Genomic DNA, 24,779 nt, shown 5'->3' with positions numbered 1-24,779 from the left:
TCAGCTGAGGTGGTAGTAGTAGACCTACGCAGCGTTAAAGAACTGAGAGAAGGTGCTGCAATTGGTCATGCATATGTGTGGCCAAAAATTCATTTCAGGATCAATATGACACTAATGTTGTGAAGTGTACAGTTCAACCTCCAGTAACTGCCAGAGGAATGGAGCCAGTGGCTAGGGAACAGAGATTGCAGAAGGGTCAAAAACAATAGTTTTATATTCACAATATTTAACTGGAGGAAATTCATACTTATCCAGCACAGTATATTGGTCGAGATGTGATAATTTAACACAAATGGAATGATTTGTGATTCATCACAAGTCACAGAAGACATAAGGATTTAGATCGCGCTATCATCCACATATCCAATTTCAGGACACATTCCTTGTAGTCCAAATGCAAGACACATATGTTATAAACGACAAAGCCTTTTTTTGGTTGGTCATAAATTATTTGATTTTGTTGCATTTCCTGGAAAATACAAAACTAATCAAGTCTAAGGGTCGCAATCTGTGAAATTCAACAGTGAAGCACCAAAAAGTCATGTTCAGTAATGTCTGGAGCAAAAATCAAATCTTCTTCAAAGTGTTCCATCCTATGTATCATCCCTCAAATCCAAATCTGGCCTGAATGTTGCTCCCAGTGCAATAAACTGACTTGTGCTCCTCTTCGACGTTACTCACATCACCACATAACACAACGTTCAGAACTGTAAATTTCCAGTTTAATTGGAACAGTACATTGAAAAATTGAAATTATTTTTTGCATTGATCCCATTTTCTTTTATTTTTTATCTACAAAAGTCTGAATTATGCAATGTTTGTCTTTACTACAGTTCAAAGGAACTTCACAGGAGATCATGAAGTTAAACAATAAAACGTGCTGCAAATTTCCAGGGGACAGCACTGACGTCCTTTTGCATTTCTTCATCCAAAAAGTAACAAGAGTATAATGGTTATGGAGTTCAGTACTATTAACGGTACTAGAAAGAAAACAAATAGCACTAGTTAGTTTATTATTGATCAATGTTGAATAACCTCAATACATACTGATAACTCAGATGACAATTACATTGCGTACAATGAAAACGGGTCAGGTAAATTCTGTAATTGGCTTCTACTGAATTAGTGGTACATAGCTGGTCAATAGCAATCAGGCGTGGTGCCATAACTGGCCTTAGAATTCAGACTGTCAAAAGAAGCAAAGAAAACAGCCAATATTTCAGCCAGATTCTTGCCAAAAAGGACATTGAAAAGAATAGGTTGAATGGTGATGGGCCACAGCCTAATAGACTTTCCTCACATGGTGAAACATTATCATTCGTTTAGCAACCTAGGGGTTGTGCCTGTCTTGGATTCAAATCCTTCAGGAGACAGGGGTAGAAGAAGCTGGGGTAAAGTGACAACTTCAAGGTGTATCATAGCCTTGGTTCAAAAATGATCACTGTTCACTTCCCAAATATTCAAATGGAACTGGGAGGAGTATGCAACAGGTCAGCATTACCTGGAAGCAAACAGGGTGGTTGGAGTTGCGCTAGGAAATACAGAAATTCCATAAACAGCCCCTTCAACCTGTCTATACCTGTCAGAGCTAAAATGTGACATCACAGGAAAGGTAGGTGATTGGTAGGTATTCTCCTGCGACTTTTTTGAAGCAGTTTACAACACGAAACATTATTTTAGTTGAAGAATACAATTAGGATATTCACTTTTAAAATACTTAACATTCAAATTAATTGAGTAAGGAAGAATAGCTGGGCAGGCGATGTGCTGCAGCTGCAGTTTGTGGGAGTTGGTGGACACCAGTGTAATTCACAATGAATATATTTGTGACAAGTGGTGGATGCTAGAGGAACTTCAGCTCAGAGTTACTTCAGCTCAGAGTTACCTGGCCACAGTATTTCAGGAGATGGTCACAACCCTTAGGTTCATTACATCAAGTTTAGTCTGTGGTCAGGAACAGGGGTTTGTGACTTCGACTGAGGCAGGTATTGGTATTTAGAACCTAGTTTTGGAGGAGAGGCAACCAGTACTCTTGTCCAATAGAAAAGAAGTTCTTGCTCCAGTTGTGAATGAGGACATTGTCTGTGGGGAGGATGAGCAAACTAATCAAAGCATGATGGTACCCAGCTGCCATTCAAACAGGGGGAGGAAACAGATAATAACAACGGATAGAATAGTTAGGGGAATAAATACTATTCTCTGCAATAAAGACAGAGTCCTAAAGGTTACGTTGCCTATCAGGTACCAAGGTTCAGGACACTCTTCTGGGCTGCAGAGGAACTCAGAATGGGAGGGATAGGATCCAGTTGTCACGGTACACATTGGTAGGACTAGGAAGGAGATTCTGACAAGGGATTATGACAGCAAGGGTCTAAATTGAAAAGTGTGACTGCAAAGGTAACGTATCAGAATTATTACTGCTATATGCAATTTGGTATAGGGTAATTAAGATTAGAGAAGTAAATGCATGGCTCCAAGACTGGACTGGGAGAAAAGGGTTCCAATTCATGGGGCAATGGCACCAGTACTGGGGAAAAAGACAGCTGTTCTGTTGGGGCAGGCTTTATCTGAACCATGTTGGGACCTGTGTACTGGTGACTCGTATTACTAGAGTTGTAAGTAGGGATTAAAGCGAATTAATGAGGGGGGTGGGGGTTAAAATTGATGGGAAGTTAAAATATTCAAAAAGACACGAACAGAGAGAAAGGGTGTTGAAGAAACGACCATTAGCAAATTGTGACAAGGGGCAGAAAATATAAGCAGGGTGCAGTAGAAATTAGAACCAGAAAAATTACTAGTGGTATAAAGTCAAAATTCAAGGCTGTTTATCTGAATTCATGCAGAATTTGTAACAGGATAGATGATTTGATAGCACAAGTAGGAATAAATAAAACACATTATAGCCAGGCTGGGTGCAGGGTGACCAGGGCTAGAAATTCAATATTCAAGGGTATTCGGCATTCTACAGAAAAGGCAAAAAGGAAAAGGTGGTGCTATGTCATTCTTAATAAAGGAAGAAGGCAGTGCAATGATAAGTAGCAATGTAAAAGTGACAGGTTGTGACGTGAAATCAGTTTGCATAGAAATAAGGAAATAGCAAAGGGAAGAAGTCACAGGTGGGAATTGCCTATAGCCTTCTGAAGAGTTAGCGCACTGTAGGGCAAAGTGTGAATTGGAAATTAATGAATGCACACAGGAGGGCATTAGAATGATCACGGATGATTTTAATTTGCATGTTGACTCGACAAATCAGATGGGCAAGGGTAACATCAAAGACAAATTTGTAGTGTGTGTCAGGGATTGTTTCTTAAAGCAGCAAATTGCAGGATATACCTAGGAACAAGATATTTTAGTTCTAGTAGTATGCAATGAGGTAAAATTAATAAAAGATCTTATTAATTCTACCTCATTAGGGCAACAAATAAGATGAAGAAAGCATTGCCTAAAGTGGCTAGGGAAATAGACTAAGGGGAAGATCTTGCTCCAGTTGTGAATGAGGACATTGTCTGTGGGGTGGATGAGCAAACTAATCAAAGCATGATGGTACCCAATGACAGATGTTTAAGCAGATATTTCAGCATGCATATTAAAAAAAAATAACTCAGGTCAAAATGGAGGACTCAATGAGAAGGATGGTTAATAAAGGTGATTAAAGAAAATATCTATTAAAAACTAAGGCATACAAAGCAGCAAAAACTTGCCGCAGACCAGAGGAGTAGGAATATTTTAGGATGCAGCAATGGACGATTAAAAAGCTAATAAAAAGGGGAGAAAATTAATTATGAAAGTAAATTAGTATGAAATAGAAAAACAAACAGCAAGAGCTTCAATGGGTTTATAAAAAGACAGTAGCCACAGTGGCTGTGCGACCCTTGGAAAATGTGACTGGGGAATTATAATGAGGAACAAGGAAAGGCAGATAATAACAACATCATTTTGCATCAGTTTTTATGGTGTTGGACACTGTAAACATCCCAAAAATATCGGACAAGGTGCCAATGGAAGTAAACTCTTGCTAACACTCTCAATCATAAAAGACCAAATACTTGACAAACTAATAAAACTGAAAGCAGACAATTCATGATGACCTGCATTCAAGAGTTTTAAAAGATGTGGTTGCAGTTACACTGGAGACATTACTCAAAATATTCCAGAACTCAAATCTGGGAGGATTGGAAAACCGCTAATATGATTCCTCTGTTCAAGAAAGGTAGGTGACAGAAAGCAGGATGCTACAGGCTAGTTAGCTCAACTGCTGTCATTGAGAAAATTCTGGTGTCCACTATTAAGGAAGAAATTGCAGGAAAAATTAGAAAAGCTTAAATGTAATCCAACAGTCGATAATGTTTTCTGGAAGGGAAATCTTGTTCGACAAATTTGCTAGAATTCTTTGAGGATATAACAATGTGTTGACAAAGGGGAATGAATCGATAGATATATTGTATATGAATTTCCAAAAGACGTTCAGTAAGGTACAGCATAAAACTTTATTATACAAGACAGGAGTTACATTACTGTGGTAATGTATTAACATTTGGTTAAAAGACAGTCAGGTTTAATGGGTCATGTTCAAGTTGTAAAGGACTAAATAGTGGTGTACCACGAGTATTTGGCCTCAATCATTTACCATCTATATAAATGGCTGGGGTTGGGAGTAGTGTGTAATGCACTCAAATTTACAGATGATACAAAAGTAGGTGGGAGCATTTTGCCACAGACATAAGGAGTCTGTATGGGGATATAGATAGGTTGCGTGAGTGGGTAAAACCTTGACAGATGTAGTTTAATATTGGAAAGTGTGAGGTCATGCTCTTTGGTAAGAACAGCAAAAGGTAGCCTGTTATTTAAATAGAGAGAGAGAAACACCAAAAACAGTTGGCAGTGAGGGATCAGAGTGTTCTGTGCACGAAACACAAAACATTAAAATATAGGTGCAGCAAGTAATTAAGAAAATAAATAGAATTTAGCCTTTATTGCTCTGTGGTTGAAGTTTAAAAACAAGGAAGACTTGATCCAGCTATACAAGGTGTTGGTGAGGGCATACTTGGGGCACATGTACAGATTTGGTCCCTGCTTTTAAGAATAGATATATAGGTATTGGAGGCTATTCAAAACAGGCTTATTAGGGTGATTCTTGGAATGAAGGGTTGACAGACTGAGAACAGATAACTAGGTTAGACTTTTATTCATTAGAATGAATTAGAATCAAAAGAATGAGGGTGTGATTTATTGAAACATACAAGCTTTTAAGGGACCTTGACAGATAGAGAAAATGTTTCCAGTAGTAGGGGAATCTCCATAGTTACAGCATAAGGGGCACTCATTTAAAAAGCTGAGAAGCAATGGAATTTCTTCCCCAAAGTGTAGCGAATGTCTTGAATTTTTATATCCCAGAGAAGTATGGAGGCCAGATCACAAAATATTTAAAGAGTGGGTACAGATTTTGAAATAATCAGTAGTTGAGGACGATGAAGAGGGGGCATGAAATAAAGAGATGAAGCCTGGGCCAGATCAATGATCTTATGGCATGGCAGGATAGGGCAGGTTTGAGGGGCCAAATGTCCTATTCTTGCTCCGATTACTTAAATGTTTTTATGAAAAATGAGAAAGATTGGGTATAATTACAATATTTAAAAGAAATTTGGATAGATACATGAACAGGAAAGGTCTGGAGGGATGTGAACGAGGAGCAGGCAGGTGTGGCTTGCTTAGTTTGGGATTACGTACAGCATGGACTGGTTGGACCGAAGGGTTGGTTTCCATGCTGCATGATTGTACGAGTCTATGATATGCACAAGAGAATAAGCAGGATTCTACATTCCCCCGCAACTAGTAAAAGATTGTAATCACCAAGCCTCATTTGGCTGAGGACAATTAAAAAAAGAATGTACGAAACAAGAGGCAGAGAGAATTCAAAGTCTTTGCAGATTAAGTATGATTGAGATCTGATAACAGATCTGCAGAACTTACATCTCATCACCATTCGTACAGATCGGATTAGATTTACGAGCTGTGATTTAATCCCTGGCTCTTCTCCAAATCCACCAATGCTCTGGTCTGTTCCCCAGCCAACTACAAAGACAATATCAAATGAAATTCACTTATAAACGAAACATAAAAATCCCATGCATGCGTTTAGCAGTTTATTAACAATGGCAGAGCTTTAAAATAACTATTAGTCTATGGTCATTTAAAACCGTTGTGTTCTCATTGAAGTCTTTCTATCATTATAGAAATACAGAAAAAGTACAAGACAACATGGCAATCCACCATGTTCCACCAGCCTGCCCCCTCATTTACTAAGCTACCTGCTGTAGCACTTAGGTGGATAACACTTGAGAAAATTAAGTTACATAAGGGTAGTAGTATGCTATTTAGCCCTCTTTTTATTCATTTGTAGAATGTGGCATTACCAGCAAGACCAGAATTTATTGCCCACCCAAACTGCTCAGAGAGCAGCTAAGAGTCAATCAACCACGCTGTACTGGATCTGAAGTTAGATAGAACGGCAGATTTCCTTGCCCAAAAGACGTTGTCATAAAAATCCATCTGATTAACCATGGAAAGCTAATAGTTAATATTATATTAGTTTTTATTCCAGGGAATTCAAATTTCACTATTTGCTATGGTGGGATTTAAACCCATGTCCCCAGGAGATTAGCCTGGGTTTCTGTGTTATTAGTCCAGTGATATTACTACTACACCACCAACCCACCTTGAGCCCATTCCACCATTTAGTGAAACGACAGCAAATTGTGTCTAACCTTGCCTTTGATTAGATTAGATTAGATTCCCTAGTGTGGAAACAGGCCCTTCGGCCCAACTAGTCCACACCACCCGTTGCAGTATCCCACCCAGACCCATCCCCCTATAACCCACACAACCCTGAGCACTGTGGGCAATTTAGCATTGCCGATCCACCTAGCTTGCACATCTTTGGACTGTGGGAGGAAACCGGAGCACCCGGAGGAAACCCATGCAGACGCAGGGAGAATGTGCAAACTCCACACAGACAGTTGCCCGAGGCTGGAATCGAACCCGGGTCCCTGGCGCTGTGACGCTGCAGTGCTAACCACTGAACCACTGTGCCGCCCCTTTGGCCAACATCCCTTAATGCATCTGGATATTAAGAATTCACCATTTATTTAAATATTACTACTGACCTCATAATTTAATGAAGGCAGTTTAAAACATGTATCGCCCTTTGTATGTTAAAAAGTGTTTCATAATTCCATACTATTTTAGACTATGCACAGTAGTCTCAGATAAGCTAATCAACTGGAACAGTTCATCTTTTATAATCCTGTTTACCCTAATATCTTGAAAACTTACATCAAATCATCCTGTAACTTTATGAATATCAAGAAATGTTGCTTTGGCTTGTGTTATGATTCTTTTGAACTTAACTCCTGGAATCCTACATTAATTCCAGTAAACCAATGCCGCCACCCTATCCAAGGCCAACAAGACTAATTCTTAAAGTGTGGTGCCCACAGTTGCTCTGTGTTCCAGGTGTTTTTCACCCAGTACTTTTGTAATAGCTGTAGCATAATGTTTAATGCCTATATTCTAGACAGAGCAGCATTCCACGCACCTTGTTGTTTTGTTACTTTTTTACCTGACATTTAAACAATCTATGTGCATGAACCCTGTTGTTTATCTCGAATATCCCCAAACACCTTCTCTCGAAATCTATGGTTTCCAGCACTTCACCATTGTTTATACCCTTTCTAGGAAGGAAAAAGTGGAAAACCTCATTTTTGGACTGTTGAAATTCTTTCAGCATTTCTCATACAACAAAGTTAACATCTGTTGTGACTTGTGTTTACCAAGCTTGCATTATGGCATATTTGGATTTGCAAATGTTCCATCACTTAAATTGTTCATAAATATGGAGAATAGTCAAGGCCCAACACACATCCTTGCACAATTCTAGTTACATCCTGCTACTTACATCACTTGCTTATTATCTCAACTTTCTTTCGCCTTTCTTTGTCCCATTCACACACTCATGCAATAGGAACCTATTAACTATAAAAATGTAATTATGAAGTGGAAACCAGAAAAGTAAAAATAAGTTAAAATGGAGCCCAGGTGATCTAATTCCTTGCCAAAACACACAAACCTATGATTCATCAAGGTAAGTTTATTGTCCGAGCCCATTATTAAATTGCAAGGCCATAACACAGAATTAGACCATTGTCCACCTGTCCTGCCATTCGATCATGGCTGATGTTTCTCAACCCCATTCTCCTGTCTTCTACCTGTAATCCTTCATTCTCTTACCTTGTCTTAAATATAATCAACAACTTGACCTCCACAGTCTTCTACAGCAATGATTTCCACAGATTTACCATGTTCTGTTTTTGAAGAAATTTCTCATCCCAGTTCATAAGGGTCATCCCTTCACTCTGAGGCTGTGCTCTCAGGTCCTAGTCTCTTCTACCAGCGAAAACATCTTGCCCACATCAATTCTATCCAAGCCTTTCAATAATCTGTAAGTTTCAATGAGATGCGTCCTCATCTTTCCAAACTCCATCAAATACAACATTCCTCATGGCGAGTTCTTTGATCCCTGGGATCATTCTTGAAAACCTCCTTTGGACCTCTCTCACACCAGTACATCCTTCCGCATGATAGAGAGACCAAAACTGCTCACGATATTCCAAATGTGGCCTGACCGGATCCTAAGTGAAAGACTATTTTCACAATACTGATGCAGCCACAGTAACTCCAGATGTGACAAACAATGGGTGAGAAAAGCATATTTTACCAAAATCATATGTGGATAAGTGCTCTCTGAATACATTGCCTGCCAATGGTCAAACCCTTAGAAACTAATTAAGAGGGTAATTGGAAGATGTAAGAGATGCTCTGGTCATATAACAAAAGTTTTGCTAAGGGTCTTGAAAAACATGCTCTGGTTAAACAGACAGAAACATAAATGCCAACAAGGAGCAAAGACCCTGCCTAAGAACATTTGCTCTTAAGCCATGAGATGCAGGCTGGCCCTGAAATTTCTACCTGAGAAACTGTACCAGGGTTTCACTATTGTACCTCGATTGGAGTACAATAAATGAAATCTGCAACAGCGAATCCATCCTTATAAACCACCAGAGTCTTTCTTCAGACATTACAAGCCTGCATCACTTCACGTCTTCACCCTGGGAAAATACAAAGAGTTCTTGAATCATAAAGCATAAACACATGCTGCTTTTGTAATTAGGGATAGCAAAGTGTGGAGCTGAAGGAACACAGCTGGCAAGGCAGCATCAGAGGAACAGGAAAGCTGATGTTTCAGAGAATTTTCTGAAGAAATGTCCTGCTCCTCTGATGCTGCTTGGCCTGCTGTGTTCATCCAGCTCTACACCTCGTTATCTCAGATTCTCCAGCATCTGCAGTTCCTACTATCTATGACCTGAAACATCAGCTTTCCTGTTCCTTTGATGCTGTCTGGCCTGCTGTGTCCCCTCCAGCTCTACACTTTGTTATCTCTGACTCCAGCATCTGCAGTTCTTGCTATCTCTACTTTTATAATTACAATTTTCTCCTGAATGAAAGCAGGGCTAGGTGGAGAATAGAATATCCTTTATGGTCACGTGTACTCCAGTAGAGACTTGCAGCAGTTCAGTGACGTTTTAGAATGTCAACTCTCTCAGCGCCATATTAGGTACAAGTACCTAGGTACAAATCTTAGGTACAAAAGAGGAACAAGAAATGTAATTGCATTACTTTACCGTGTTCAAAGAATAAGTTACAAATAAGACATGGTCGAAGGATTGACATTCAGATTAAAAATGTTCCAAATAAACATTACATTGCAGCAGTTCAGAGTAGGGACTTTGCAATGTAGTCTGACCACTAGTGCCAGAGCCCAGTCCAACAACCATCACTGCTCAGCTCCAAGCCTTGAGTCTACTCTATACTGGCTCTCAGCTGCTCCAAGGCATGTTCCAGCACCACTTCCCCTAGGCCGGCCCCAGCTCCGGGACCACTTACACACTTTACATGCTGCTCCAGGATTCACCTCCCAGGCTTTCCAGTTCCGTCACTCCCCTAACACAGAAGCGATGAGTGGAGGGGGTGATTTCAGAAAAAAGAAAAAGCAAAGAAAGAAAAAAAAAAACAGGTGGAGCAGAGTTCTGGCTGGAGCATCTTACTCTGCTGCCATCTGGCCAGAACATTCAGGTGTTGAATAATAAACATTTGCCTTTCTTTTAAAACTTACAAAAGCCTGTCACTTGCCTGTTCCTGACAATTAAAAGTACTCAGAAATAATAAAACTTTTCATGTAACAGAACACGTTCTCTTCAATCAGTGCAAAGATACATAAAGAAGGGGTGCCTTGCCTATCATCTCTTCCTTATTCATAAACACAATTTTCTATCCCAGTCAATAATCTAACTTCAATTCCACGAGGTTTAACTTTAGCAAACCTTAACTTAGGAATGGATCTGCCAAAGGTCTTCTGAGAGTTGTGACGTGCTTTATACATATTTCATTTAATTTATTTGAATTTTATAGATTTTCAGTTTCAGATGGATTTTAATGATTAATTTGTAAGTATTTCTGCAGACATGGTAATTTATTTTAAAGCACAGTATCAGAGAAAGACTTCCCGGAGAGTAAAGGGTTTTTGTTTTCATTAGAATAATTAAAAATGAACGAAGTAAACAGTTGCACATTAGGCTCTAGTTTGGAAGGTCATGGAAAGATTTTTTTTTCCCCTCTTTTTATTATGGGAAACACCCATAGCTTGCAAAGAAAGCTTTACTTTAAGCTTTAGCTTGGGCAATTCTAGTGGGTCTTGGCCCACAGTGCATGTATAAAGTGGTTGCTCCCTAAGAAATTGAGTTAATTTGAAGTGTTAAGAAATAGATTACCTCAATGAAAGAAATTTAGTAAAAGTTCTGGACCAGAATTGTTTGATTAAAACCTTGAAGGGTCTTTTTGAATCTGAGAAAGTTTAAACTCAGTGATATGAAGGCTCCAACAAGAGGCTATCAGACTTCCAACTGTGGGATTTATAGCCTTGTATGGGTGATAGAGAAAGAAATTGCTCCCGGTATTGCAGGCATAGCTAGAGTTTTTTTAAAAAAAACTGTTCTTTCAGTCTTTTTTTTAAATATAAGATTTTTCTTCATTTTGTTTCATTACCATGCAAAAACAAAGAAAATTGTAATTTGGCTGGTTGATTCTGCTGTGTAACAACATTTCTAAATCAGTCAGATGGATAGGTGACTGTCAGGAAAGGTAAGAAGGTAGTTCAAAAGTCACTGGTGGCTATTCAGCTTTTGGAATTATAGAAGGAGATAGTGTCTCCAAGGAAAATGGAAGGGCCAGTCAGTTACTGGGCAGTTGGAATGATTCTTATGTGAGGTAGCTTTAGATGAAATTTAAAGGAATTGTTTTTAAAAGGGACTCTCCTGTCAGGGGCATAAACAGATGATTCTGTGGCAGGGAGTGTAAATTTAGGAATGTTTGTTGCTTTCCTGGTGCTAGGATTAAGGATGTCTTGAAACATTTCAAGCATATTGTTAAAGGTGAGATTGAGAAGCCAGAAATTACTGTATACATAGGCAGGAATGACATTTTTGGGGAAAAGATTAAAGCAGTAGAGTGAATGTAACAGGTTAAGTAGAAGATCAAAAAAAGGGTCAATGTTCCCAGTTTTAGATGCTGGGGTGGGGGAGTAGGGGTGGGGAATGGTGGGGGCGTTTTTCATTAAGGAATGCATTACTGCTGTAACTAGGGAAGATATTTCTGAAAAATCATCCAGTGAAAATATATGGGTAGAAATTACAAATAAGGAAGAGACTGTTGTTGAGACTGTACTATAGCGCTCCCCCACCCCCCAACAACAGTAACAGGGAAATTGAGAAACAAATATGTAAGCATAAGCAAGTTGTAATAATGGCAAATTTTAATTTTCCAAACATTGACTGGGCTACCATAGTATTAAAGGTTTGGATGGTGAAGAATTTGTCAAATGTGTTCAAGAAAATTTTCTTTATCAATATGTGGATGCTCCTACCAGAGACGGAAGAAAACTAGACCTTCTTTGGGGCAATAAGGCACAGCAGGCGATTGAAGTAAAAGTTGGGGAATACTTTGGTCTAACGATCATAATTCTACTGGTTTCAAAATGATTGTGCAAAAGGATAAGTCTTCCATAACAGTTAAAATTTTCAACTGGAGTAAGGCAAATTTTATTGCTATGAGACAAGAACTTTCAAAACTTATTGGAGTAGACTGTTCGCAGGTTGAACCCCAGGTGATGGGAGAGATACTAAATGAATATTTTGCGTGTTTTTACAGCGGACAAAGAAATGGAGTCTAGAGAACACAGAGAAATAAATCTTGATGTTTTAGAAACAGCTCACATTACAGAAAGGGAGGTTCAGGAGGTCTTAGAGAACATAAAGGTGGATAAATCTCCAGGACCCGATATAATGTATCCCAGAATGTTATGGGAAGAAAGGGACGAAATTTGCATAATCTGTAACTATGGGTGAGGTGCCTGATGACTGGAGGATGGCTAATGTTATACTTTTTTTTAAAAGAAAGGTTTGCAAGGAGAAAACCAGGGAACTACAGACCTGTGAGTCTAACGTTGGTTGTGGATAAATTGTTGGAGGTGATTTATAAAAGACAGTATTTATGATGTTTAGAGAGGCAAAAATTGATTAGAGGGAGTCAGCATGGTTTTGTGGGAGGAAAATCATGTCTCACAAACTTGATTGAGTTTTTTGGGGAAGTTACCAAAAGATTGACAATAGCAGACCAGTGGAAATTGTTTATTTGGATTTTAGCAAAGCCTTTGACAAGGTTCCGCATGGTAGATTACTTAGTGGAGTTAGAACACATGGGATTCAGGGTGAGCTTGCCAATTGGATACATAATAGGCTTAATGGCAGGAGAAAGTGAAATGGAACAGACTTGCTTTTCAGACTGGAGGCCTGTGACTAGCGGTGTTCAGGTTGGATTGGTTCGGTGTCCTCTTTTGTTTGCCATTTATATAAGCTATTTGGATGAGAATATAGAAGGATTGGTTAGTAAGTTTGCAAACAATACCAAAATTGGTTGTGTTGTAGACAGTGAATAAGGTTTTCTGAGATTAGAGGGATTTTCAACAAATGGGTCAATGGGCTGAAAAAATGGCAGATGTAGTTCAATCTGAATAAATAAGAGGTATCGCATTTTCATACAACAAAGAGGGGTAGGGCTTACACAATTAATGGTAGGGCCTTGGGTAGTGTTGTAGAACAGAGGGACCTAGGGTTGCAGGTACATAGTTCTTTGAAGTCTGTGTCACCAACAGACAGGGTGGTTAAAAAATGTTTGGCACACTTGACTTCATTGCTCAGTCCTTCAAATACAAGAGTTGGGGTGTTATGTTGAGATCGTACAGGACATTGGTAAGGTCTCTTCTGGAATACTGTGTGCAGTTCTGGTTGCCCAGTTACAGGAAGGAAATTACCAAGCTGGAGGGGGTTCAGAAGAGATTTAAAGGTTTGAGTTATAAAGAAAGGCTGGATAGGCTGGGACTTTTTCCACTGGATTGTACAAGATTGAGAGGCAACCTGATAGAAGTTTACAAAATAATGAGGTATACGTAGAGTTAAAGGCAGTTGTCTTCCCCCCATCCCCCACCCGGGGGGGGGGGGGGGGTTTCAAGACTATGGGCCACATTTTTAAGTTGAGAGGAGAGAGATTTTAAAGCAACATAAGCAGAAAATTTTTTTTACACAAAAATTGATTTGCATGTGGAATGAACTTCGACAAGTGGTGGATATGGGCACAATTACAATGCTTAAAAGACATTTGGATAAGTGCATGAGCAGGTAAGGTTTGGAGGGATACGGGCCCGGAGCAGGCACGAGGGACTAGTTTATTTTGGAATTAGGTTCTCGATAGGAGTGAGAGAGACAGGGTAGTTGTCATGGGAGACTTCAACTTTCCAAATATTGACTGGGAACACTATAGTTCGAGTACGATAGATGGGTCAGTTTTTGTCAAGTGTGTGCAGGAGGGCTTCCTGACACAGTATGTAGATAGGCCAACAAGGGGCGAAGCCACATTAGATTTGGTACTGGGTAATGAGCCTGGCCAGGTGTTAGATTTGGAAGTAGGGGAGCACTTTGGTGATTGCGATCACAATTCTGTTATGATTACTTTAGTGATGGAAAGGGATAGGTGTATACCACTGGACAAGAGTTTAGCTGGGGGAAAGGCAATTACGATGAGATTAGGCAAGATTTAGGGAGCATAGAATGGGGAAAGAAACTGCAGGGGATGGGCACATTAGAAATGTGGAGCCTATTCAAGGAAAAGCTCCTGTGTCCTAGATAAGTACGTACCTGTCAAGCAGGAAGGAAGCTGTACAGCGTGGGAGCTGTGGTTTACGAAGGAAGTGGAATCTCTGGTCAAGAGGAAGAAGGCGGCCTATGTTAGGATGAGATGTGAAGGCTCAGGTAGGCCGTTTGAGGGCTACGAGGTAGCCAGGAAAGACCTAAAGAGAGAGCTCAGAAGAGCCAGGAGGAGACATGAGAAGTTGTTGGTGGATAGGATCAGGGTAAACTCTAAGGCTTTCTATAGGTATTTAAGGAATAAAAGAATGACGAAAGTAAGATTAGGCCCAATCAAGGATAGTAGTGGGAGGTTGTGTGTGGAGTCAGAGGAGATAGGGGAAGCACGAAATGAATATTTTTCAACAGTGTTCACTCTAGAAAACGACAATGTTGTTGAGGAGAATACTGAGATACAGGCTACTAGATGAGGTGGGATTGAGGTTCACAAGGAAGAGGTATTAGAAATCCTTCAGAGGGTGAAGATAGATAAGTCCCCTGGGCTGGATGGGATTTATCCTCGGATCCTCTGGGAAGCCAGGGAGGAGACTGCCGAGCCTTTGGCATTGATCTTTAACTCGTCATTGTCTACAGGAATAGTGCCAGATGACTGGAGGATAGCAAATGTGGTTTCCCTGTTCAAGAAGGGGAGTAGAGACAACCTTGGTAATCACAGACCAGTGAGCCTTACCTCAGTTGTTGGTAAAGTGTTGGAAAAGGTTAGAAGAGATAGGATTTATAATCATCTAGAAAAGAATAATTTGATTAGGGATAGTCAGCACGGTTTTGTGAAGGGTAGGTCATGCCTCACAAACCTTGAGTTCTTTGAGAAGGTGACCAAACCGGTAGATGAGAGTAAACCGGTTGATTTGGTGTATATGGATTTCAGCAAGGTGTTCGATAAGGTTCCCCACAGTAGACTATTGTACAAAATGCTGAGGAATGGGATTGTGAGAGATATAGCAGTTTGGATCGGAAATTGGCTTGCTGAAAGAAGACAGAGGGTGGTAGTTGGTGGGAAATGTTCACCCTGGAGACCAGTTACTAGTGGTGTACCGAAGGGTCGGTGTTGGGTCCACTACTGTTTGTCATTTTGACAAATGACCTGGATGAGGGCGTAGAAGGATGGATTAGTAAATTTGCACACAACACTAAGATCGGTGGAGTTGTGGATAGTGACGAAGGATGCCGTAGGTTGCAGAGAGACAGAGACAAGCTGCAGAGCTGGGCTGAGAGGTGGCAAATGGAGTTTAATGCGGACAAATGAGACGTGATACACTTTGGTAGGAGTAACTAGAAGGCAAAGTACAGGGCTAATGGTAAGATTCTTAGTAGTGTAGATGAGCAGAGAGATCTCAGTGTCCATGTACACAGATCCTTGAAAGTTACCACCCAGGTTGACAGGGCTGTTAAGAAGGCATACAGTGTTTTAGCTTTTATTAATAGAGGGATCGAGTTCCAGAACGAAGAGGTTATGCTGCACAGCTGTACAAAACTCTGGTGCGGCCACAATTGGAGTATTGCGTACAGTTCTGGTCACCGCATTATAAGAAGGATGTGGAAGCTTTGGAAAGGGTGCAGAGGAGATTTACTAGGATGTTGCCCGGTACGGAGGGAAGGTCTTACGAGGAAAGGCTGAGGGACTTGAGGCTGTTTTCGTTAGAGAAAAGAAGGTTCAGAGGTGACTTAATTGAAACATATAAAATAATCAGCCGGTTAGATAAGGTGGATAGGGAGAGCCTTTTTTCTAGGATGGTGACGGCGAGCACGAGGGGACATAGCTTTAAATTGAGGGGTGAAAGATATAGGACAGATGTCAGAGGTAGTTTCTTTACTCAAAGTAGTAAGGGAATGGAACGCTTTGCCTGCAACGGTAGTAGATTCACCAATTTTAAGTACATTTAAGTAAGCATTGGACAAGCATATGGACGTATGGAACCATGTAGGTTAGATGGGCTTCAGATTGGTATGACAGGTCGGCATAACATCGAGGGCCAAAGGGCCTGTACTGTGCTGTAATGTTCTATGTTCTGCATGGACTGGTTGGACCGAAGGGTCTGTTTCCGTGTTGTATGACTGAGTACTGTCATGGAGTGTTTGAGATTAATATGATTATATTCTTATTGCATGTTACAAAATCTTTGAATTTGTCTTATATGTGTAAATATATTTACAACTTACTCTCTATTTAACGCTTTTTTTTGTATAATGAACTTCCATTTTCTTCTTTAACACTAAGCAACAGCTTTGCATGTTTGTTTCAGTGAAAGACCACCTTGTTAAAACCAAAAAACAAAACTGTATCCATCAAGCCAGAATTCAATCTGGAATCTGACTTGTCGGTCAGAAAATCAGCTGCAATCATAATATTCTAATTAAAGCAAAATACTCTGGATGCTGAAACTAAAAACAGAAAATGCTGGAGAAATTCAGCAGTGTGGCAACATCTGTACAGAAAGAAACAGAGTTAAGATAAACAGCAGTTTTGGACTTAAAACGTTAACTGTTTCTCTCTCCACAGATATTTCCCAGCTCACGTTTTAGTCACCTTCCCAAAAAAAAATGCCGTTTTGTCAAGACATGACCTACACTTTACAAATACATTTTTCTTCTCTCTAATCAACTGAAAAATTTTTGAGATGTTCAAAAACTGAGCTTAGAGATTCCCTCCACTTACTTTTCTTAAATAGCAGATTGAAAAATTCATCTAAAGAACAGTTGCCAAACCATTTTGCAAGATTTAGACATCTATAATGTCCTCATCTAAAACACTAAATAGAAACCAATGATTTCCAAATATGTGTCACTTTTTACTGATATTAGCGTCATCATAATTCTCAGTTTCCTTCTATTAATTCTGATGATTCACAGACTCAAAATATTTATTCAATGGTGAGACAAATACAAGCAAGGAAATGGCAGACATTGGCAATTTTCAGAGAGTCCACATATCTCTTCACCACCTTTTCTTTAAGTAATTCTCAAAACTGCAAGCATTTATTTTGATTCCATTTTGTAGCTCAACATCTGTCGTGTCATCTCTTGCCTTTGTTTGGTCTCTTTCTCCCTGCCAGGATTCGTACTTTTGCTGTTCCTGATCTCTCCGTGGATACCCAGGGCTGTAGTTTTGCAAAGTGACCTCTTGATCCACAAGGTAATAAATTGATTTTACATCACATTAAATTATTTTCTGAACACATTCCACTGATCTGCTGTCATTCTGTCTATTAACAGAGCTACCCAGTTTGTTGTGGCAATCTTTCGCTCATTACATTTTAGTCAATCTTACCTATGTCTAGATTCTTAGTAGCTATTTCACATTTCCCTTGTTCAAACATTACATTGTACTCAATCCCAATGTGTTTGTTATTTAATAAATACTTACACACCGTTAAGCCATTGACTGAGTCTGGATCATTAACTAATCTAATATGATTAGTCCCTTGTTGGTTCTCGGACATATTCACAGGTTCACAAATTGTTATAGTGAAGAAACAGGCTATTCATCCTGCTGTGTCCACTCCGATCTCCATAACAGCAATTTATATGGTGCTACTCCTCTTCCTCACAGCCCGCACATTCTACCTTTCCAGACAATAATCAATTACCTCTTCGATGCCTCAGCTGAAACTGTAAAGAGATAGGAATAGGCTGTTCAACTTCTCAAACCTGCTGCACCACTGAATAGGATCACGGCTGATCCAACATTATCCACTTTCTTGCCTTTTCCCCGCAACTCTTAATTGCTTTCTGATCAACAAACTCTATATCAACCTGAGCCCGCCTTGACCACAGACTCAGGCAGAGTATTTCGGATTGTGAAAGTTTCTCATTTCTTCATTGTTTCTTTTGTCAATTGCCTTAAACTGATTCTCAATCATTCCACCAATGGAAACTTTTACTCCCCTGACCCCTCATGATATTGAATGGCTACTGTTTCAGAAAACTGTGCACAATAATTTTGCTACTACTCTGAAATGTGCTAGTCTGCTTACCTCAATCTCTACAAAAATTAAATCCCAAATTAAAGCCATTCTGCTTTACTATTTCCTGGTCTACTTATAATTGCCAAGTTCATTGTTCAGGGGGTATATTAAACTCTCACATAATAGTCTTAAATCATTTTCCGTTATTAGTTCTATTTGTAAAGTTGCCACAACCTGTTTATATCCTCATGAAATGATTTCATCCTTAATCAACAAGCCTGTTCTACCATTTTTCCTATCTTCCCTGATACCTTGTAGTCTGGTGAATTTAGTTCCCAATGCTTCAGAATTGGCTGCCAATTATTCCCTCCAAGGTGGTCAGACCACACATGAAGGAGGAATATACGTGCATTTGAAACAGCTCAAAGGAGGCTGGGTTGATTCCTGGGTTGAAAGAGGGCTATCTCATAAGGAAAGGCCAAGAAAGTTAGGGCTATATTCCACTGTATTCAGCTCAGCTATAAGCTTCTTGAATGGCAGAGCAAGTTCAAGAGGCCAAATACTCTAGTCCAATATTCTGCTTCAATTTCTTTTGTTCAGTACAAAGAACAAAGAAAATTACAGCACAGGAACAGGCCCTTCGGCCCTCCAAGCCTGTGCCAATTCAGATCCTCTATCTAAACCTGTCACCTATTTTCCAAGGATCTGTATCCCGCAGCTCCCTGCCCATTCATGCATCTGTCTAGATACATATTAAATGATGCTAACGTGCCCACGTCTACCACGTCTGCTAGCAACGCGTACCAGGCACCCACCAACCCGTGCGTAAAGACCTTCCCACACATATCTCCCTTAAACTATCCCCCTCTCACCCTGAAGTCATGACCCCTAGTAACTGAATCCCCCACTCTGGGAAAAAGCTTCTTGCTATCCACCCTGTCTATACCTCTCATGATTTTGTAGATCTCAAATCAGGACCAACCTCGATCTCTGTCTTTCTAATGTAAATAATCCTATTCTACTCAACTTCTCTTCATAGTTAGCACTTTCCATACCAGGCAACATCCTGTGAACCTCCTCTGCACCCTCTCTAAAGCAACCACCATAACGTGGCAACCAGAACTGAATGCAATATTCCAAATGTGGTCGAACCAAAGTCCTATACAAGTGTAACATGACCTACCAACTCTTGTACTCAATACCCCATCTGATGAATGAAAGCATGCCGTATACCTTCTTGACCACTCTATCGACCTGCATTGTCACCTTCACGGTACAATGGACCTGAACACCCAGATCTCTGACCAAGTGGTGGTACTTTCTTGTTGGTACTGAAAAATCCTGATTATCAAAGCTGGGGCAACTGCTTGACAGTATTTGCATAGCTAGTGTAAGCCTTCACACTGAGTTAAACTTCTACTTTCAGCATTACAATATTTCCAATCCTGGGCTTTTCTAATCAACTGTAGAGTCATACAGCACAGAGACAGACCCTTTGGTTTAACTTGTCCATGTTGACCAAGTTCCCCAAATTAATTTAGGCCTATTTGCCTGCATTTGACTCATATCCCTCTAAACCTTTCCTGTTCTTGTACCCATCCAAATAGCTTTTAAATATTCTAACTGTATTTGTTAGCGAGTTTTGAGAAGATTTGTAGCTCAGGTTGAGGTTCTGGATGTGAGTTTGCTCGCTGAGCTGCAAGGTTAGTCTCTAACACATATGGACCACCCTGTATGGAAAAAGTTGCCCCTCAGGTCCCTTTTAAAATCTTTCTCCTCTCACCTTAAAAATATGCCCCCTAGTTTTGAACTCCCTCATCCTAGGAAAAAGACTTCTGCTATTCACCTTATCTGTGCCCCTCATGATTTTATACACCTCTATCAACCTTCTATGCTCCAGTGAAAAAAGTCCTAGCCTATCCTTACAACTCAAACTCTCCAGTCTTGGCAACATCTTGGTAAATCTGGTCAAACGTGGAGAGGACTTCGTGCACGAGGAATCAATCCAAATGTTACCCAACCAGAAAGCATTGACGAATCGGGAAATTCATTGCCTACTGAAGGTCAGGTGTTCAAGTCAGACAACCCAGACCTTTACAGGAAGTCCAGATGTCACCTCTGCAATACCACCACAGATGCCAAAAGGCAGCACTGGACTATGTTAGAGACCCAACCTAATCACACAGATGTCACCAGTCTGTGGTAAGGCCTACATAACATAATGGACTACAAAATGAAGCACAACAGAATAGCACACAAACACACATCCCTCCCTGATGTGCTCATTGCTTTTTACATTTGGTTCAAAAAGGTCAGTGAAATCACCCCAACAATCGTGGATGCACCTGTTCCCTCAGTCAACACTGAAGACATCAGGTTGGCCTTCCTGAGAGTGCATCCACTGAAAGAGACTGGCCCAGATGGAGTCCGTGGCGGTGCATTCAGAATCTGTGCGGACCAGCTAGCAGGAGTATTTGCTGACATCTTTAACTTCCCCTTGCTACAATCTGAAGTCCCCATCTGCTTCAAGAACACCATCATTCTAGTATCAAAGAAAACACATGCAACGTGCCTCAAAGACTACTACCCAGTGGCTCTGATCTCCATAATTATGAAGTGCTTCGAGAGGTTAGTCATGTCATACATCAAAAACAGCCTCCCTTGATCCCTGGTATAACAAGGTGTAGAGGTGGATGAACACAGCAGGTCAAGCAGCATCAGAGGAGCTGGAAGGCTGACGTGCTGGCGCAACAGGTCCACAGCAGACCCTATTTCCATAGCCCTACGCTCATCCCTGGAACATCTGGATAATATGTCAAGCTTCGATTTATTGATTACAGCTCCACCTCAATACTATAATCCCAACCAAACTAATCTCCAAACTCCAAAACATGTGTCTCTGCTCCGCCCACTGTAACGGAATCCTCGACTTCCTGACCCATAAACCGTCAATGAAGATAGGCGACAGCACCTTCTCATGACAATCCTCAATACTGGTGCTCTGCAAGGATGTGTACTTACCCATACACACATGACCTTGGCCAAATTCTGTCTGAACCCAATCTACAAGTTGACTGATAACAGCACTGTTGTAGGACAGATATCAAACAATGATGAAACAGAATACAAAAAGTGCTTGGTGATGTGGTGCAAAGATAACAATCTTTCCCTCAATGTCAGCAAAACTAAACAGCTGATCATTGACTTCAGGAAGCAATAAGGACAGCACACCCTTATCTACATGGTGCTAGGGTGGAGAGATTTCACAGTGTCAAGTTCCTAGGAGTAATGATCACCAACAATCTGTCCTGACCTACCCATGTAGATGTAACAGTCAAGAAGGCACAACAACAGCTCTTCTTCCCCTGGAGGTTTAGGAAATTTGGCATGTCTGTAAATATCCTCACCAACTTTTATAGATACATTATAGAGAGCATTCTATTTGGATGCATTATAGCTTGATGCAGCAACTGCTGCCCAGGCTGATAAGAAACTACAGGAAGTTGTGAACACAGCCCAGATAATCACACAAGCCTGCCTTCAATCCATTGACTCCACGTATACTTTTTGTTGTCACGGAAAGGCAACCAACATCAAAGACCACTCCCACACCAGTTATAATCTCTTGCAGTCTCTTACCTCAGGCAGAAGATACAAAAGCTTAAACACATGCCCCAACAGGTCCAAGAACAGCTTTTTTCCCCCGCTGTCATTAGACTGCTGAATGGGCCTCTCATATTCCAAATTTAATGGTGATCTTGTTTTTTGTGCACCTACTCTACAGCCATAATTTTGGTATTCCTCAAACTGTTCTATCACCCTTTGAGATAATAGGAAATGCAGATGCTGCAGAATCCAAGATAACAAGGTGTAGAGCTGGATAAACACAGCAGGCCAAGCAGCATCACAGGAGCAGGAAGGCTGACATTTCGGGCCTAGACCCTTCATCGGAAATGGGGGAGGGGAAGGGCATTCTGAAATAAATAGGGAGAGAGGGGGAGGTGGATAGAAGGTGGTTAGAGAAGAAGAGGTGGAGAGGAGACAGACAAGTCAAAGAGGCAGGCATGGAGCCAATAAAGTGTAGGTGGGGAGGTAGGGAGGACGGATAGATCAAGGGGGTGGGATGAGGTTAGTAGGTAGGAAATGGGGGTGCAGTCTGAGGTGGGAGGAGCAGATAGGTGAGCGGAAGAACAGGTTAGGGAGGCAGGGATGAGCTGGGCTGGTTTTGGGATGCAGTAAGGAGGGGAGATTTTGAAACTCGTGAAATTCACATCGATACCATTGGGGTGCAGGGTTCCCGAACGGAATATGAGTCACCTCAAGCCGCACCCCCATTTCTTACCTACTAGCCTCATCCCACCCCCTTGACCAGTCTGTGCTCCCTGGACTGACCTATCTCCTTTCTAGCTCCCCACCTACGCTCACCTTTACTGGCTCCATCCCCACCTCTTTGACTTGTCTGTCTCCTCTCCACCTACCTTCTCTTCTATCCGCCTCCCCCTCTCTCCCTATTTATTTCAGAACGCTCTTCCCCTCCCCCGTTTCTGAAGGATCTAGGCCCAAAACCTCAGCCTTCCTGCTCCTTGATGCTGCTTGGCCTGCTGTGTTCATCCAGCTCTACACCTTGCTATCACCCTTTTATCTTTATATGGTATGATTTGTCTGTAATGCACACAAAACAAAACCTTTCACTATACTTAGGTACATGTGACAATAATAAATCAAATCAGAAACCTTTTCTGGACCCTCTCCAATTTAATAATATCCTTTCCATAGAAGGGTGATGAGAACTGTACACAGTACTCCAAAAATGGCCTCACCAACAGCCTACTCAATGGTCTGAGTAATGAAAGCAAGAAAGCATTTAGCACTCTTAACCACCCTGTCCAACTGTGATGCAGCTTTCAAGAACTCGGTAGCTGAACCTCAAGGTCTCTGTTTTCAACAACACTATGTAGGACCCTACCATTAACTATAGAAGCCCTGTCCTTCTTTGTTTTACAAAACTGCAATACGTTGCATTTATCCAAATTAACCTCTAACTGTCAATCCACAGCCTGCTGGCCCAGTTGATCAAGATCCCTTTGTAATTTTAAATGAATTGCCTCACTGTCAATGATACCACCAATTTTGGTGTCATCCACAAATTAACAATCATGCCTCCTAAATTCACATCCAAATCATTTACACAAATTACAAACAAAATCAGACCCAGCACCAATCCCAGCGGAACACTGCTGGTCACAGGCCTCCAGTCTGAAAACAAACTTCCACCTTCACCAACAAAAGTAGAAATAACTGGAGAATCTCAGCACGTCTGGCAGTATCTGTGGACAGAAATCAGAGTTAACATTAGAGTCCAGTGACCCTTCCTTAGAACTGAGCATCCCTGTTTTAAGTCTCTTCAACGGGGCAATGCCTTCAGCTGCCAAGGTCCTAATCTTCGGAATTCCGTCCTTACTTTTAAATCTTACTCCCTGAAAATCCCCCTCTTCGATCAAACATTCGGTCGTCTGAGCTAACATGCCTGACTTTCTGATTTTAAAATGTCCCGCTTGCAAGCGCGGGGTGGGGGTGGGTGGGGTACGGTTGTATTACATGAGAGGTAGGCGCTATCCTCTAAGTTGTTGTTGTTCCTTGACTGAGATTCCCGGCTTGTGGCGTCCCTTTAATAAAAGTCGCCTTCAAGAGTATTTTTTAAAATGTAATTTTCCGGGTTCACACTCACTCTTGTTGAGGAAACGTTCTTCATGAAGCACGGCGACAGCATTAACACAGAGCAGCGCGGCCTGGAGCAGCGAGTAGAGAGTGAACGCCATAGTGACGGGGAAGGGGAAAAGGGAGCAACTAGGACCAAACACGCATGCGCTGGTGTCAGCTACCGCTGCCACCTCACCTCCTCCCTCCTCCCTCCGCCCCTCGCTCAACCGACGACTACAGCAACGCACCGCAGACAAACCTCAAGAGAGGCAGACAAACGCCAAAACTCGAAACAGACCCAGGGTACACCTTGAAGTGAAATATCGGACCGTGTGGATACTGGAGAGCTCAAGCCAGTAAAAAAAAACAGAAATTGTTGGAGAAACCAGCAAAGTCTGGCAGAATTCATGGAGGGAAACAGAATTAACATTTCAATTCCAATGACCCTGCATCAAATTTCACTGTAAACTGGAGATGACAATGTCAAATTAGCATTTCGGCTCTCAAGATGGGGCTCACTGTTAATTTATGGATTTGGTACATTAAAAGCCCAAACAGCACATTCAACAAGGTGTAAACTTTTTCAAGGGATTTTACAGTAAAACTTAACAGCAGAAAAGTGGAAGCTTTTGTTAATTCATTGCTGGATGAGGAATTTCATTTTGATGGCACCTCAGTGGTGCACTGTCTGGAAGGGCATAGAATCATCTCTAGTTTCCACATTATTTTCCACATTTGCAATCTCAAAGTTGCTACAGTATGATTGCCACCGCCACAGCAAGATCCACACTCGTGGCCTGGATTT

The 24,779-nt window shown here is 41.0% G+C and overlaps 1 protein-coding gene across 1 annotated transcript; it reads right to left on the bottom strand.

Moving 5' to 3' along the window:
• Positions 1–700: 700 nt before the first annotated feature.
• Positions 701–24,138, bottom strand: ier3ip1 (immediate early response 3 interacting protein 1). The gene is made up of 3 exons (XM_048536925.2): positions 24,003–24,138; positions 5,971–6,072; positions 701–980 (listed from the first exon to the last, which is right to left on the bottom strand). The coding sequence occupies exons 1-3, from the start codon at positions 24,091–24,093 to the stop codon at positions 925–927; spliced, it is 249 nt and encodes an 82-aa protein (XP_048392882.1). The 5' UTR covers positions 24,094–24,138; the 3' UTR covers positions 701–924.
• Between the last annotated feature and the right edge of the window lie 641 nt (positions 24,139–24,779).

Source organism: Stegostoma tigrinum, chromosome 1 (genome assembly GCF_030684315.1).
Source record: "Stegostoma tigrinum isolate sSteTig4 chromosome 1, sSteTig4.hap1, whole genome shotgun sequence".
Lineage (NCBI taxonomy): Eukaryota > Metazoa > Chordata > Chondrichthyes > Orectolobiformes > Stegostomatidae > Stegostoma > Stegostoma tigrinum.
This window is presented reverse-complemented; position numbering and strand designations above follow the sequence as displayed.